We start from the raw sequence: 13,201 nt of genomic DNA on the forward strand, positions 1-13,201 counted from the left end.
TTCCTTTCCTGGCCTTCTTGGAAGTTGACCTTGACGACTTCCGATTCTTCTCTCTCCTCAGCCACACGGGGGAGAGCCGAAGCTATCTATTCAAACCCGCCTTTTACGGTACCAAGGAAGACCCTTTCCGCTGCGGACGTGGTCAGAAGGGCGACAAGAGGTGATTTCACGAGTAAGTACCTCTCGCTCTGCACACGCCACCGAACAGCACGCGTCTCCCCTTCTACCGCTCTGGAGGATTCTCTATTCCCCTCATAGCCCAGTGCAGATCTGCGCGATTTCCGTTCCGCTTGACGCAGCCAAAGCCTGGCCGGAGCCCCCTCCTCGGGCCAGGGCGCGCGGTTTGCTCTGTGGGGCCGCCGCATCCGGCGCTGCAGCTGGACACGCAGGCACCGCACGGAGGCGACCCTTCTGCATTCAACCGGGCGCTACCTCCCGCGTACCGGACGCCTTTGTGCGCGACGTACGGCGGGCCCGCAGGCACTCACGCGCCCCTGAGAAGTATAGGCTATCGGATTCGCGCCGCAAGGTATGGCCTCGGCGGCGGAAGTCCTTGCTCACGGAGAGCCCGGGTTGCTTCCTATAAGATGAGCGCGCGCGAAGGCTTGACGAGAGGCACATCCCCCTCGCAACGCGCTCCCATCCCGTTCCTTACTTTCCTTCACCTTCATCTTCACCGCTATCATGCGCAGCTTTCTGTTTCTCACCGCCGCTGTCGCAGTGAGGGCGGTCGTCTTCGGGCCCATTGGCACCGACCGTCCTGCGCCGGCGGGCGGCGAGGTCGCCTCTGACCAGCCCCCCAACTCTTTCTTCCAGGGTCTTTCTCCTCCATACCCTACCAATGACTGGTGGGTCGGCTTCGCTGCGGGTGATGGTAACGCGTAAGTGTCTCCTCTCAAGGCCCCTCAGCAGACGCTCATCCACCTTCCAGTACTTGCGCCGGCCCTTTCCCGTACGAGAGTGTCTTGACAGCCTCCGCTGTCCAGTTTGGGATATCGACCTCTCGCGACTTCGATGGCACGTCTGTCCATCAGCCCACTCAAATGGACTGGGGCGTCAGCTTCTCCGAGCACTCAGGCTCGACCTCTGACCATAAAGCTCTTGGATGGGTACGACTATTCATCGTCACCTTGGCCAGTGCACGTCGCTGACATCGCGAAACAGGACAGGCAAACAGTGACCGTCCAATACTTCACAGGTTCGGCGACGATGAATACCTACCTGGTCCCCGGCTCTCCCTACATGACCTTCGAATACTCCGGCGCAACGCCGAAGTTCACCAGCGACCAAGGCCTCATCACCTCCTTCGCCAACACGACCGTATCCGAAGGTGGCAGCAGTGAGTACATCTAGTTTATCAACTCGGAGAGCCGCCTTTCCGTATGCTCCCACTCCCCTTCACGACGTTGACATCCTCCTTATTATCATTCACGTCCTCCTTATTGTCGCTCACACCCACTGTAGCAACCGCCAACGGAACGGAGTTCCTCGTCACCAATGATGCGGGAACGTACATTATTTATTCTTTGGGCGACAGCATATCCTTCACCGCCACCGCTGCGAACGGCGCAGGTACTATCGTCGCCTCCGCCCCATTCACTGGCGTTCTACGTGTAGTGAAACTCTCCGAGGACGGTCATAAGACGCTGTTGGATGCACACCATAGCGTCTACCCCACCGCTGTTGACACAAGCTATTCGTTCAGCGGCGACTCGGCGACCCTCACCTTCAACTGGAATGTCTCTGGCGGCAATGGCGCCGACCTGCTGATGCTTACTTGGCCTCACCATCGGTATGTCTCTTCACATTCGAATTCGACCGACATTCGAGCTAACGCCGCTCCATAGCATCAAGCTCCAGTCGCCCAACTTCCCCGACACATCTGCCCTGAGCTATCTCACCACGAAGGGCTACATGTACCCCGCGCTCGGCAACCAGTGGAACATGCAATACGACCTTTCGACCATTACATGGAATGCGCCACGGTCCCCCGACAGCTCGTGCCAAACCTCACTTGTTGCGGGCCTCGAGTACGAGATCGCGCACCTGCCTGAGGTCGCCGCGCCGGGCGACTTTTACTGGTTTGGCGGCCATGTTGGGATGGTGTCGCGGCTTGCGTGGGTTCTTTTCGTTGAGTGATGCAGATTGAAGCTGATTGATCTTGCTAGACTTATCGCAGAGGTCATGAATAGGAATGACCTGGCGGACACGGTGATCACCTACCTCAAGGCCATGTACGCGTTCTGGGTGAGCGCCTCGACTCCATATGCCAGATACCCACCGTGCTATGTAAACGCCTACTAATAAACCCTCCCATCCCATAGTTCGATTCCAGCTCGACGACGACGCCCGCCTACGAGACAGCATGGGGCGGCATTATCAACAAGGCCGGGTACAACAACGTGAACGTCGACTACGGGAACGGGTACTACAACGACCACCACTTCCACTACGGATACTTCCTCGCAGCAGCGGCTGTGATCGCGAAGTGCGTTTGTGATCTTCAGACTATGTGGCCCATCATGCTGGGTTTAGCCCATATTGCTGCGCCCGGTCCATAATGTTATGGCGCGCGCCCCGCCGTCGTCGCTGATCCCCTCGTCGACCATTCACTGATCACCCCGCCCTTTAGGTTTGATGCGGGCTGGTTGAACACCTACCGTACGCAGGTCGACAGCTTCCTGCGCGACATCGTGAACCCGTCGCCCGAGGACCCGTACTTCCCGGTGACGAGGAACCGCGACTGGTTTGCGGGGCACTCTTGGGGTGAGATGAGATCGCTGGGTCTTGGCGCGCGAATCAACGATCTCATGCGTTTCCAGCGTCCGGCATCGCCAATGGGGCGGGCTCGCGCGACCAGGAATCGGTCGGCGAGGCGGTCAATGCGTACTACGGGTCCATGCTGTGGGCGCTCGTGTCTGGGAACACCGACGTCTACAACTACGCGCGGATGCTACTCGCGCAGGAGCAACATGCCGCACAGGTGTACTGGCACATGTACCCATCGCAGAGCAGCACCGACCGTGACCAGCCGTATCCCGAGCAGGGCTTGCGCGACCTGGTCACTATCGGGAATGTGCAGGACTGGCAGGCAGGCGCATGGCTGTGAGTGTCCACGCTCTCAGGATCATCACTCCCTTGATTGACTATCTCTGCTAAGCTTCTGGGGTGACCAGAAGGTCGAGATCGCGGCCATCCAGATCCTGCCCGTCACTCCGGTAAACGAGTACATGTACGACGCGGAGTGGGTGAACGCAGTGTGGAACTACACGTCCGATGAGCTCAGCGACGCGACATACTCGGACGACTGGAAGAGCGTGATCTACCTCGCCTACGCGAACGCGAACGCCGGCATCGCCGCGCAGCGCTCCTCCGCGCTGACGTCCTGGGGCTCCGGGAACAGCTACTCCAACCAGATGTACTTCCTGGCGACGCGCAGCGGCGCTTCTGGCGTCTGCGACGCGAGCAACCTTGGCGCAAACCCACTCGGGAACTACTCCCTCCAGGTGGACGCCTCCGGGCAGTACGTCGGCAGCACGCCCCTCCCCGACCTCATCGCGAACTCGACGCAGGCGGACGCGGTCACGTTCACGCTCGGCTTCGCGCCCAACGCGGGCACGCTCCAGGCGGGCGGGCAGTACGTGACCGCGGACTCGAGCGGGACGTACACGCTGTCGGCTAACCGCGCGACGGCGTCCTCCTGGGAGATCTTCGTCATCCGGCAGAAGCAGGGCGCGGCGACGGGCGTGTACAGCATCATGGCGGCGTCGAACAAGCAGTATGTGGTGGTCGGGGCGGATGGGACGCTGAAGAATAATGGCGCAACCGAGGGCGATAGCACTGGCTTCAGGCTGGTCGCCGCATGAGCGCCATACGGGGAGGGATTCTTGGAGACTGCGGTGATCAATTGTATGTGTATCTTGATAGCGACGCGAAATCGATGCATTCCTTTCCTTCCAGAATCAAAAATACTCTTTCTTGCCTTCTGGAGCTGGCCCAAGGCCTCCGAACGCCGCAAGTTGAACTTCAGTTGCGCCTCCGGGGTCATGGGACCAACGGATCAAGGTCAGCTCGCCCATCACCGAACCACGCGAGCGGGACTTGATTGACTACAATGTCGAGATGCTCAACAATCACCTCATCACACTGCCTTCTTCTCGACAGCCATCTGGCTCAAGATGAACCGCGCTTCAGAATCGCAAGCCCTTGAAGCTGCCTCTCTCATGCTCTGGACGCGGTGTACCATAGATTGCATATCATCAACAATAAACAACACTTATATGCAAGGTTTCCTCGGGGAGGATGAGCGCGAACGCGTTGCCAACCGTCTTGGAAGTTGTTCGACGTAACGTGCTGTGGAGCATCGAAGCCTGCGCCGAGCGCGAAGGGAAGCCTCCACCGGTTCCCCAGGCTCACCCCGCCGATCAGAGACCACTTTTCTTAGCTCAAAGGCGCCACTGACGACAACATTTATAAGTCGGGACTGATGTTTGGGCACCCTGCTTCTCGCCCGCACTCACCTGCGCAGATTAGCAGAGCCTTCTTCCCTTTCTTCATCCCTATAGTGCGTTCACCTGCTCCCTGGTGCCCACTCTATGCTGATTAGTTCGTTACAGACGCCGTCCCCTAGAGGCGTATACCCCCACATTCATTCATAAGGACCTTCCTTCGTCGACCATGCTTTCTCCTGCTCTCGCTGCCCTATCTCTCTTGGCCTTGGCCGGCCCTTCCTCTGCGCGAATGGTGCGCGCCCCGCCCGTCCTTCGCTCCCACCTCCCCGCGTTCGCCGCTGACAAGCGCGGCGCGCTCGCCGCCACGTCCGGCTCGCCCAACTGCGGATCCGACCCTGGGTGGAAACTCTACAACTCCACGATCAACGTCACGACGCACGTCGGCGACCACGAGCGCACCTACCTCGTCCACGTCCCGGAGGACTACGACAAGAACACGCAGCACCCGGTCGTGCTGTCGTTCCATGGGTATGGGAAGACGGCGGAGCATCAGGAGGTCGCGTCGCAGTTGAGTGAGCCGGGGAATAAGATTAATGGGATTCCGATTATTGCGGCGTACCCGCAGGGATTGGTGGGTGTCGGACGCTCTGGTGATGGGTCGGATGGGAAGTACTCTTGGCAAGCGAGCGAGTATTCATCGCCCAATGCGAGCGATGTGCGTAGTCTCCTTTTAGTAGCTTACATGTGGCTGACCTCCATGCAGATCCAGTTCACGCACACCATTCTGAATGAGCTCATGGCAAACCTTTGCGTGGACCGCACGCGCGTATACGCGACCGGCAACTCCAACGGCGGCGGCTTTGTGAGCGTGTCCCCTCGCTACACCCATCCACAACTAACATCTCCCCCAGACGAACCGCCTCGCGTGCACCCGCGATACCAGCGCCCGCATCGCCGCCTTCGGCATCGCGTCCGGCGCGCTCTACCCCGACTCTGACCGCGGCGAGGACTGCCACCCGTCACGCAAGATCCCCCTCCTCATCACGCACGGCGCCAACGACACCGTCGTCCCCTACAAGGGCGGCCACCCGCACAACGACAACTGGTCCTCGCCCGACATCGACAAGTTCGCGAAGGGCTGGGCCGCGCGCAACGGGTTCGACGCGGACGGGTACAACTCAACCGAGGTCGACGCGTACAACGCGACGCTGTGGACGTGGGGGGAGGACGGGGACGCGGGGCAGGTGAAGCGCTTCAAGGTGCGCGGGATGAGGCACCAGTGGCCGAGCACGGTCGAGGGGCTGGATAAGCAGAACAAGAGCGCGCCGTTTAATCTGACGGGGCAGGAGCTCTTGCCGTTCTTCGAGCGCTACAGCTTAGACATATAGATGCGCACCTACGCCCATTAGACGCGCATTCACGCCCTAACACCCCCTAGACCTGGAAGCCTTACCTTTACATTGTATATTGTAGTAATATGGGCCTAGCGCCCACGTACTTAGACAGCTACATGGGTAGTATATACGCCAGTATATACAATACTGTAGTTCACCTCGCATCTTGGTTCACACCTTCATGAACACTGGACATTCACCTACGCAATCTAGCATCTTTTCGTGGATCCTTCTATCGTGTGCGATGGTTCTTGGTCAGGAAGACGTCGACAACCAGGGGATCAGTGTAGTAGAATTCAATGGCCACCAGCGCGTCTCTGATGCTGCACCCCTACGAACCCATATCGGCGCGCGCTCACGTGAAATTTACACGATCAGTGAATCAGGCAGGAAAGGACGCGGCGCAGCGATCTTGTCCGGAACGCCTTTATGTGTCGCCGTCGATCTCCTCAACGTCTCAATTTTGATATGCGGATATTCTCAATGACCCATACACGCTCGACGATGCCATAGAGTAAGCATAGAGCGAGTCGAGCGAGCTTGGGATGCCAAAGAGGACGAACCCGCTGTCCGTTGACGCTGATACGTGCTCGCGGAACCTATTCACTTAGCGCGTTTGCGCATGTTTGCTTAGTGTCATCCTGCACAGCTCTTGTAAAAGTCTCCACAGCCACCTATCCGAGTATATATACGAGCGAGACGTACCTTCCATCCCCATCCTCATTTCCCCTTCTCTCCCATCGCTAGGTGAATATCCTGTTCTCCTTTACAAGACTCATGCAGCACTGACTCACCTGTCCATCAGGGGACAACCCGATGGCCAGACGCTGACTCCGACAACGACATAGTCTGCGAGAATTGTCTGGGTTCAGGCCTCGGCCCTGGGCGCCCTCTGGGTACTCGGGGGAGTCACCTTGCTCGCGCGGACTCCTCGCAGACTCGACGGCGACCTCAAGCTCGCCCTCGACTTCGACTTCGACTTCGACGGCGACTACGCCAGTCCGCGAGAGTTGTCCGGGCTCAGGCCTTCTGCCCGTGGCGCCCTCTGGGTGCTTGGGGGGAGTCACCTTGCTCGCACGGACACATCGCGGGGTCGACCGGCGACTTCGACTTCGGCTTCGACTCCGACTATCGACCTCGACGCCGACGACGGCACTCCAACGAGCAAGACCGGAGTTCAGGCCCACAGACACCTGGCACTGGCCCCACTGCGCTCGTTCGCGGTGTGGTCAGCCAGCCTGGTGGAGCACCTGTCCTGCTCGAGTCGCTTGTTGGACGACGGCCCCGCCTTCGACGACGACTCGGACTGGGACTGCAACTGGTCCGACTACCTCGCCTATAATATCGACATCGCCTTCGACTCGGCGTGCTCTGCGAGTGTTGTCCGGGTTCAGGACCACAGCGTCAAGTCCTTTCCGGTCCGCACTTAGCCGTGTCTGATCAGCCGGGACCAGCACTGCGCTGTGGAGTCAACCTGCTCGCGCGGACACCTCGCAGACTCGCCTGCGGCACAACTTCAACATCGGTACCGCCGACCTCATCCCTTTCCCTTATCGGCACGGCGGCTCGGTTGGGAGCCCTTGCGCGTTCGAGTCGCGGTCCTGTCCTTGTGCACAATTGTTCGGCTCTGTAGCAGCTCCTTGTATGCGGTCTCTGAAAATTGAGCCCCTTGCAAACGACTTGTGTACTCTCGCTCGATGGCAAAGGCGCCTAAAATCTCCCAACGAAGCCCTTCATGATGAATGCTCCCAGTGCCATAATGCATGTTGATTCGTAGAGATAAAATGGAAGTAAAGCATACAAGCATAGCACATATGGACAGGTGGTGGTAAGCGACCAGCCGTATCGCTTACTGATCCGCCGCGCGCTGCTTCCTGCGCACGTCGCGCTCCTCGGCGATGGTGAGCTTGGTACCCTTGCCCTTCGGCAATGATATCCAGGGCTTGGTGCCCTCGCCGATGACGAAGATGTTGGACAGACTGCACATGCATTAGGCCCTGAAATTCCACGCGCAAGGATAAGTATGAGACGTACCGCGTAGCGAACGTGCGGTCGAGCGCGTCGCGGACGTGCACGATGTCGAAGTCCCCAATGTGCTTCTCACGGTGCACAATGACACCCGAGCGGCCCATGTTGCGACCGCCGGTGATCATGACGATGTTGCCCGTGTCGAACTTGACGAAGTCCGTGATCTTGCCCGTCTCGAGGTCGAGCTTGACCGTGTCGTTCACCTTGATCGCGGGGTCGGGGTAGCGGATCGTGCGCCCGTCGTGGGTGACGATGTGCGGGACGCCGCGCGCGCCGATCGCGACCTTGCGGACGCGGCAGAGCTTGTAGGACGCCTCCTCGGGGGTGATGCGGTGGATCGTGAAGCGGCCCTTGACGTCGTAGAGCAGGCGGAAGTGCTCGCCGGACTTCTCAATCGAGACGACGTCTTCAAGTCGCATAAGTAAAGATATTACGAAGCGAGAAATAGTGCGACGCACCCATGAAGCCCGTCGGGTAGTTCGTGTCCGTGCGCACCTTCCCGTCGATTTTGATGAGGCGCTGCATGACGATGGCGGTCACCTCACGGCCCGTCAACGCGTACTTTAGCCTGTTGCGCAAGAAGACCGAGAGTGGGAACGACTCCCGGAGCTTGTGGGGGCCGGGGGACGGGCGGGGAGCCTATGCACACAATCGCGTCAATCTTCACATTCTGAGCTTGGGGGAAACAGCGCCGCGCACGTAGGTACCGCCGAGCTTGTCGAGCATCCATGAGGAGGGAGCGGCAAGGCGCTTGAGATGCTTTTTGGGTCCCCGGGCCTGTGCAAATCGCGGTGATCGTCAGCATGGAGGATGGGTCATCTGGGTGTCCTTTCGCCCATCCAGCGCTTGCAACCGCGTATATCGCCCGTGCAACCGCCAGACGGCGAGCAGGACACCCGTCGAGCACATCGGACGCGCACCATCTTGAATCAAAGGTCTTGAGGTGAGGCCGTCGCCGTCGTTTTGGTCGGTCTGCTAGTCGTCCACAAATCTCGACCGTGGATGTGACGGTGACCTGGCTTGTGACATTTGTGACGTGCGCCTACTTGCGCCCATAGCTTGACTTGTTCGCCACATCTCTCTTTTCTTTCAGGCTCAGCTCTGTTGCTTTCGAGCAGAAGACAGGCAGCAAGAAATAGTTAAGCATGATATATGTCCAAAGAAATGAATGTAGCGGCCCATTAGACGCCAATAGATCCCATCTACCCAGTAATCTAGTGTAGGTAGTCCGCTGCTCCGTTCGCACTGTATCATATGTGTTAGTGTGCTTCGTACACGCCATATGGGCGCGGGTGGGTAGTACAAGGATTGCGCGCGCTCCCTGCGCACGGTACAAAAGTTGCACTAGGCCGGTACTAAGGGCACACTGAGCGTAGGTGGCGAGTCCTGAGACAACGGGGGCGATGGGTACGAGTCCGAGGGCGACCGCGTCTCCCTCACAGGCGAGTGGCGCTGCGTGAAGGTCGGCGGGGCGATCTTCAGCGGCGCAAGTTGGGGTGGTGGTGGGTGCTCCTTCCCGTGTAGAGTAGGGGGCGAGTATGATGGCCCATGACGCGGCGGCAGGGTTATTCGTGTACGCCCGTGCATGCTGTTTTCTCTCTGTCCCATGCCCGTCGCGGTGGCAGCTTGCAGGATGTTCGGCGTGACCGAGCGCGAGGGTATCGGGGACCCGTTCATCATCTTGCTTTCGCCCTTCGTCATGGGGAGCATGAGCTCGCGCGCGGCCTCGACGCGCTGCATCTTCTTCTCGCCCCGCTCCACATCCGACTTGGCCTGGTTGTACATGTACAGCCCGCCGAACGTGAGCATGATACCCAGTGCCTGGACCGGGTGCACACTCTGGTTGAACCAGACGATCGCTATGCATATGACGGCGACGCGCTTGATGAGCGACGCGATGGAGTAGGTGACCGGCGATGTCGATGCGAGGATGACGAAGGCAATGATGTTTTGCGCGAAGTGGACGGTGCCGTTCATGAAGAAGTAGTACATCACGGAGTGCGGCGTTGTGTGGCCTTCCTTCGGATGCGAGACGTGTGCGGGGTTTTCATGCGCAGAGAGAAGGGGCGCGAGGTCGTAGTAAAGCCATATGGGTATCATGAGCAGGAAGGCCATGCCGGAGGAGTAGAGGAGTAGGTTGAGCTTGTCGAGTTTCTGCGTGGACGACTGGCCGTGGCCGCTCGGCGTCGATGGCATGATCTTCTTGAAGAAAATGTTCGAGCTAACGAAGACGATGGCGGACCCAAAGGCACACAACAAGCCAACATAGTTCGACGCTGATACGTCGAATGAGCAGGCTAGCATGACGCCAAGGGTAAGGGGGAGGAGGGATAGATACGTCTTCGCAGAATAGCTGACGCCGAAGAGCAGGGCGTATGCAGCGACGGTGAATAGCGGCGATAGTGCCTGCGCCTTGTCAGTCCGACGCTCGGATGCGATAACGACTGGGGGCGCACCTTGATCGTATGCACCGTGCTGACCGGTATCCGCGAGATGGCAATGCTCGAGAACATATGTCCGCCGACCTGAAACGCCCCCATGGGAAGCGTACTCCGGATGATCGCCCGCGTCGGCGTCCGTAACCTTGCAAACCGCACCGCCGGCGACATGAACAACAGGCAGTACGCCGCAACGAAGCCAAATTGGACGAAGGTGAGCGTGACCGGATACCGGAACTGGGTGAGGATGGCCTTGCCGGTATTAGACGACAGGGCGGAGGACATGTACCACAGGCCACAGAGCAGCACGAAAGTCACTGTGGACTGATCGGCGCTGCTGCCGCTGGCCGACTGCGGCGCATCCCGCCTGCCTAGCAACTTCGCGACGGACAGGTCGCTGAGGGAGGGAAAGGAGAAGGACGAGGGGGAGCTGTCCTTTGAAGCGTACTTGTCGTCGACGGGTCTGTGCGTGTCGATAGCGAACGGGGTCGAGCGGTCCCACTGGGCGTTGGGGTACTCGCCCCCATTGAGCTGGACGGTGACGGCGGAGTGCATGAGGGTGGGGAAGTAGAGCGATGGACCAGCGGCTCTTATCTAGCCTTCTCTCGCATCAAGCGATTGGAAGAGCGGCCGACGACGGTGATGGCAGGAGACAGGAACCAGAATACGCGAGTCACAACAACATCAAACACGCTCAGCCATTGTATTTGTCTCGCAGGCTCCCTCACTGCTCCGTTCCGCGCAAGCGGTGCCTTACGGCGTCAGAACTTGGGCTCAGCTTCAGAGTTTGACATTTCACCAAGTACATTGCATCCCGACGTTTGCAAGGAAATAGGAGTCACCTTGTATGTAGGGATAGCACACAAGACGAAGCGAGGAGAACAAAGGAAACAAAGGTAAACTGGAACCTAAACACTTCCTTCGCTGCGCTGGCGCTTGCGCGGCGGGGAAGGGGTCCCATCATCGTGTTCATTCTCGTCGGCTTCTAAGGGTGTGTCAGCGTAGTCGGCGGACGCGTGTAAAGTCGCCGCGCCTTGGCTGAGGTGCTCAGGTGTGCCAGACTCAGACTCCTCAACGTCTGCGGAACTACGCGAGGAATGACTTTCACCGGCCTCTGACTTGGGCAGGTCTGCACTGGCACCTCGCGCGTCGCCTGGTTTGATCTTCACAAAGTACGCAAGGTATGCATACTCGTAATCCACGCTGGGGCTGTTGCCGTACGCCGCTAGTCAACGGTTCGGTTCAGTTGAGAATGCAACTGCGAGAAAGTGCGCGCACCATGAGCCTCCTTCACCTCATTGAATTGGCTGAGCGGTACCACCCAAAGGGCCTCCGTACAGCCACCAATAAAATCCTCCCCGGCGTCGGACCCCATCGCACAAATTCGCTTGCCACCGTTCCGGAGGAGTAGGTCTTGAAACGAGTCATCCTCCGTAAGGTAGCAATCCCCAAAGGGCGCGTCCATTATTATGTGAACGTCCTTGGACTCGAATTCATCATCACCAGGATAAGTGACCATCAACTTGCCCCGAAGCCCAAACTCCTTGCACACGCGCGCGACCATGGCGTCGGCGCCCTTCAGATGATGGCGCAATCTTTGAAGTTTCATACCCTGGTTGCAGGGGTACATGAAGCGGAGGCCAAAGGCCAAATAACCGCCCTTCGGGAGCAGGGCAGGATCCTGCAGAAGCTTCTGCAATGCCTCACGAAAAGGTGCGTCAGCGTCAGCGACGCTGCGGGGAACAACCTTGCTGTCAGAGCGCTCAGCCGTCGGCGCGGCGTCAAAATATAGGTTATACGTCAAAGTGACGCGGTGTCCAGAAGCGACGGTGAGGACTTCGTGCTCGATGTCGCCGAAAAACGCAACGTAGGCAATCTTCGTCGAGTTCGCGATCTCGGCGGCGTAATCGAACACCCACTCGTGGCCGTCCTCGCGCAGGACGAGGGCGCCGCCTTCGTGGGGAGTGGGGAGAACGATGACAAGCGAGCCGAACATGCGCTCGCTGCGCGGGGTGTCCTTGTGGGACTTGAAGAACGAGTCCTTGCCTGGAGACGGAGGGGATACGTAAGTCCACTAGCGCACGCTGAAGGGATGGGCGAAGAGCGCACCATAAACGTTAAGCTTGTACAGTTCGCACGCAATTTGCTTCGTGCTGTCCGCGCCTTCTAGCAACAGCTCGTCGCGGACCGTGTCAATCAATCCGTACTCTGCGACCTTAAGCAGCGACGCAAACTTGTCGGTATCGAGCTTGCCGGCCTTGCGGTACGACTCGTCGAGGACATCTTCCTTCTTGACGCCAAATGTGGCGGGGTCGCAGGCGGCGGTCAGTTTGGCGAGCTGCTCCTCCGTTGCTCGCGCGAAGTTGAGGCAGCTGAAACCACGGTGAGCAATTGAAGGAGGGACGTTGAGCAGGTGAGGGAATGGCAGCAAATTATGTGGCACGCACTACGCATCGTCGACCTCGCCGAAGTAGAGCTTCAGGTCGCTGTCGGGAACGTCGAGAGTCCCGCTAACGAACGGAGGCCGCTTGGAGATGGCTTCCTGCACGGCAGCGTGTCTGGCTTGGAGATCCTCAGACATGTTTGGATGAAGATTGAGGCCAAGGGTAGATAGATGTGCGGAAGAGAGCGCGCGGGAATAAGGCGCCCTGAGTCAACCTTTATAAAGGTGCGAAACAGCCCGGGGCCGAAGCGCCCACAGTCAATTCCAATTCACGGTGCCGCCTTCAGGGTATACACGGCAGAGTGAGCGATAGTCATTCAAAGGGCTCTTGAGAGTCGAAGGATGCTGCATCGTTCGAGTTCGTGACGGTTTGAAGGGAACAGGGAATTCGAAAAGCTTCTCCCCCACAATTTCGCCTCATGAGACTCGGCAAATGCCGAACGTGCA

The 13,201-nt window shown here is 58.8% G+C and overlaps 6 protein-coding genes across 6 annotated transcripts; 2 read left to right on the plus strand and 4 right to left on the minus strand.

Moving 5' to 3' along the window:
* Positions 1–6: 6 nt before the first annotated feature.
* Positions 7–525, minus strand: SCHCODRAFT_02226618 (uncharacterized protein). The gene has a single exon (XM_050342116.1). It carries the CDS (start codon positions 363–365, stop codon positions 87–89), a length of 279 nt encoding a protein of 92 aa, XP_050201150.1. The 5' UTR covers positions 366–525; the 3' UTR covers positions 7–86.
* A 159-nt stretch (positions 526–684) lies between these two features.
* SCHCODRAFT_02665633 (glycoside hydrolase family 81 protein) lies at positions 685–3,866 on the plus strand (the record flags this gene model as incomplete). Its single annotated transcript, XM_003032732.2, has 10 exons — positions 685–881; positions 932–1,109; positions 1,165–1,339; positions 1,465–1,792; positions 1,848–2,117; positions 2,169–2,247; positions 2,325–2,488; positions 2,633–2,766; positions 2,823–3,105; positions 3,161–3,866. The coding sequence occupies 10 exons, from the start codon at positions 685–687 to the stop codon at positions 3,864–3,866; spliced, it is 2,514 nt and encodes an 837-aa protein (XP_003032778.1).
* Positions 3,867–4,677: 811 nt separating this feature from the next.
* Positions 4,678–5,839, plus strand: SCHCODRAFT_02495201 (carbohydrate esterase family 1 protein; the record flags this gene model as incomplete). The annotated part of the gene is made up of 3 exons (XM_003032733.1): positions 4,678–5,166; positions 5,215–5,313; positions 5,363–5,839. 3 exons carry the CDS (start codon positions 4,678–4,680, stop codon positions 5,837–5,839), a joined length of 1,065 nt encoding a protein of 354 aa, XP_003032779.1.
* Positions 5,840–7,561: 1,722 nt separating this feature from the next.
* SCHCODRAFT_02618946 (40S ribosomal protein S4) lies at positions 7,562–8,856 on the minus strand. Its single transcript, XM_003033298.2, has 5 exons — positions 8,794–8,856; positions 8,573–8,650; positions 8,332–8,512; positions 7,880–8,279; positions 7,562–7,824 (listed from the first exon to the last, which is right to left on the minus strand). Exons 1-5 carry the CDS (start codon positions 8,794–8,796, stop codon positions 7,695–7,697), a joined length of 792 nt encoding a protein of 263 aa, XP_003033344.1. The 5' UTR covers positions 8,797–8,856; the 3' UTR covers positions 7,562–7,694.
* Positions 8,857–8,989: 133 nt separating this feature from the next.
* On the minus strand, positions 8,990–10,988 carry SCHCODRAFT_02618950 (TPT-domain-containing protein). The gene is made up of 2 exons (XM_003033299.2): positions 10,330–10,988; positions 8,990–10,279 (listed from the first exon to the last, which is right to left on the minus strand). Exons 1-2 carry the CDS (start codon positions 10,864–10,866, stop codon positions 9,218–9,220), a joined length of 1,599 nt encoding a protein of 532 aa, XP_003033345.1. The 5' UTR covers positions 10,867–10,988; the 3' UTR covers positions 8,990–9,217.
* A 101-nt stretch (positions 10,989–11,089) lies between these two features.
* SCHCODRAFT_02536072 (uncharacterized protein) lies at positions 11,090–12,892 on the minus strand (the record flags this gene model as incomplete). Its single annotated transcript, XM_003033300.2, has 4 exons — positions 11,090–11,296; positions 11,345–12,357; positions 12,421–12,683; positions 12,759–12,892. The coding sequence occupies 3 exons, from the start codon at positions 12,890–12,892 to the stop codon at positions 11,537–11,539; spliced, it is 1,218 nt and encodes a 405-aa protein (XP_003033346.1). The 3' UTR covers positions 11,090–11,296; positions 11,345–11,536.
* Positions 12,893–13,201: the final 309 nt, after the last annotated feature.

Source organism: Schizophyllum commune (genome assembly GCF_000143185.2).
Source record: "Schizophyllum commune H4-8 unplaced genomic scaffold SCHCOscaffold_4, whole genome shotgun sequence".
NCBI classification, from domain to species: Eukaryota; Fungi; Basidiomycota; class Agaricomycetes; order Agaricales; family Schizophyllaceae; genus Schizophyllum; species Schizophyllum commune.

Coding starts and splice junctions, on each gene's coding strand:
- SCHCODRAFT_02226618 (XM_050342116.1), bottom strand. CDS start 365: ATGCGGCGGCCCCACAGAGCAAACCGCGCGCCCTGGCCCGAGGAGGGG.
- SCHCODRAFT_02618946 (XM_003033298.2), bottom strand. Junction 8,513..8,572: donor ACAAGCTCGGCGGTACCTAC/GTGCGCGGCGCT, acceptor TTGTGTGCATAG/GCTCCCCGCCCGTCCCCCGG. Junction 8,280..8,331: donor CTACCCGACGGGCTTCATGG/GTGCGTCGCACT, acceptor TGCGACTTGAAG/ACGTCGTCTCGATTGAGAAG.
- SCHCODRAFT_02618950 (XM_003033299.2), bottom strand. CDS start 10,866: ATGCACTCCGCCGTCACCGTCCAGCTCAATGGGGGCGAGTACCCCAAC. Junction 10,280..10,329: donor GCACGGTGCATACGATCAAG/GTGCGCCCCCAG, acceptor GACAAGGCGCAG/GCACTATCGCCGCTATTCAC.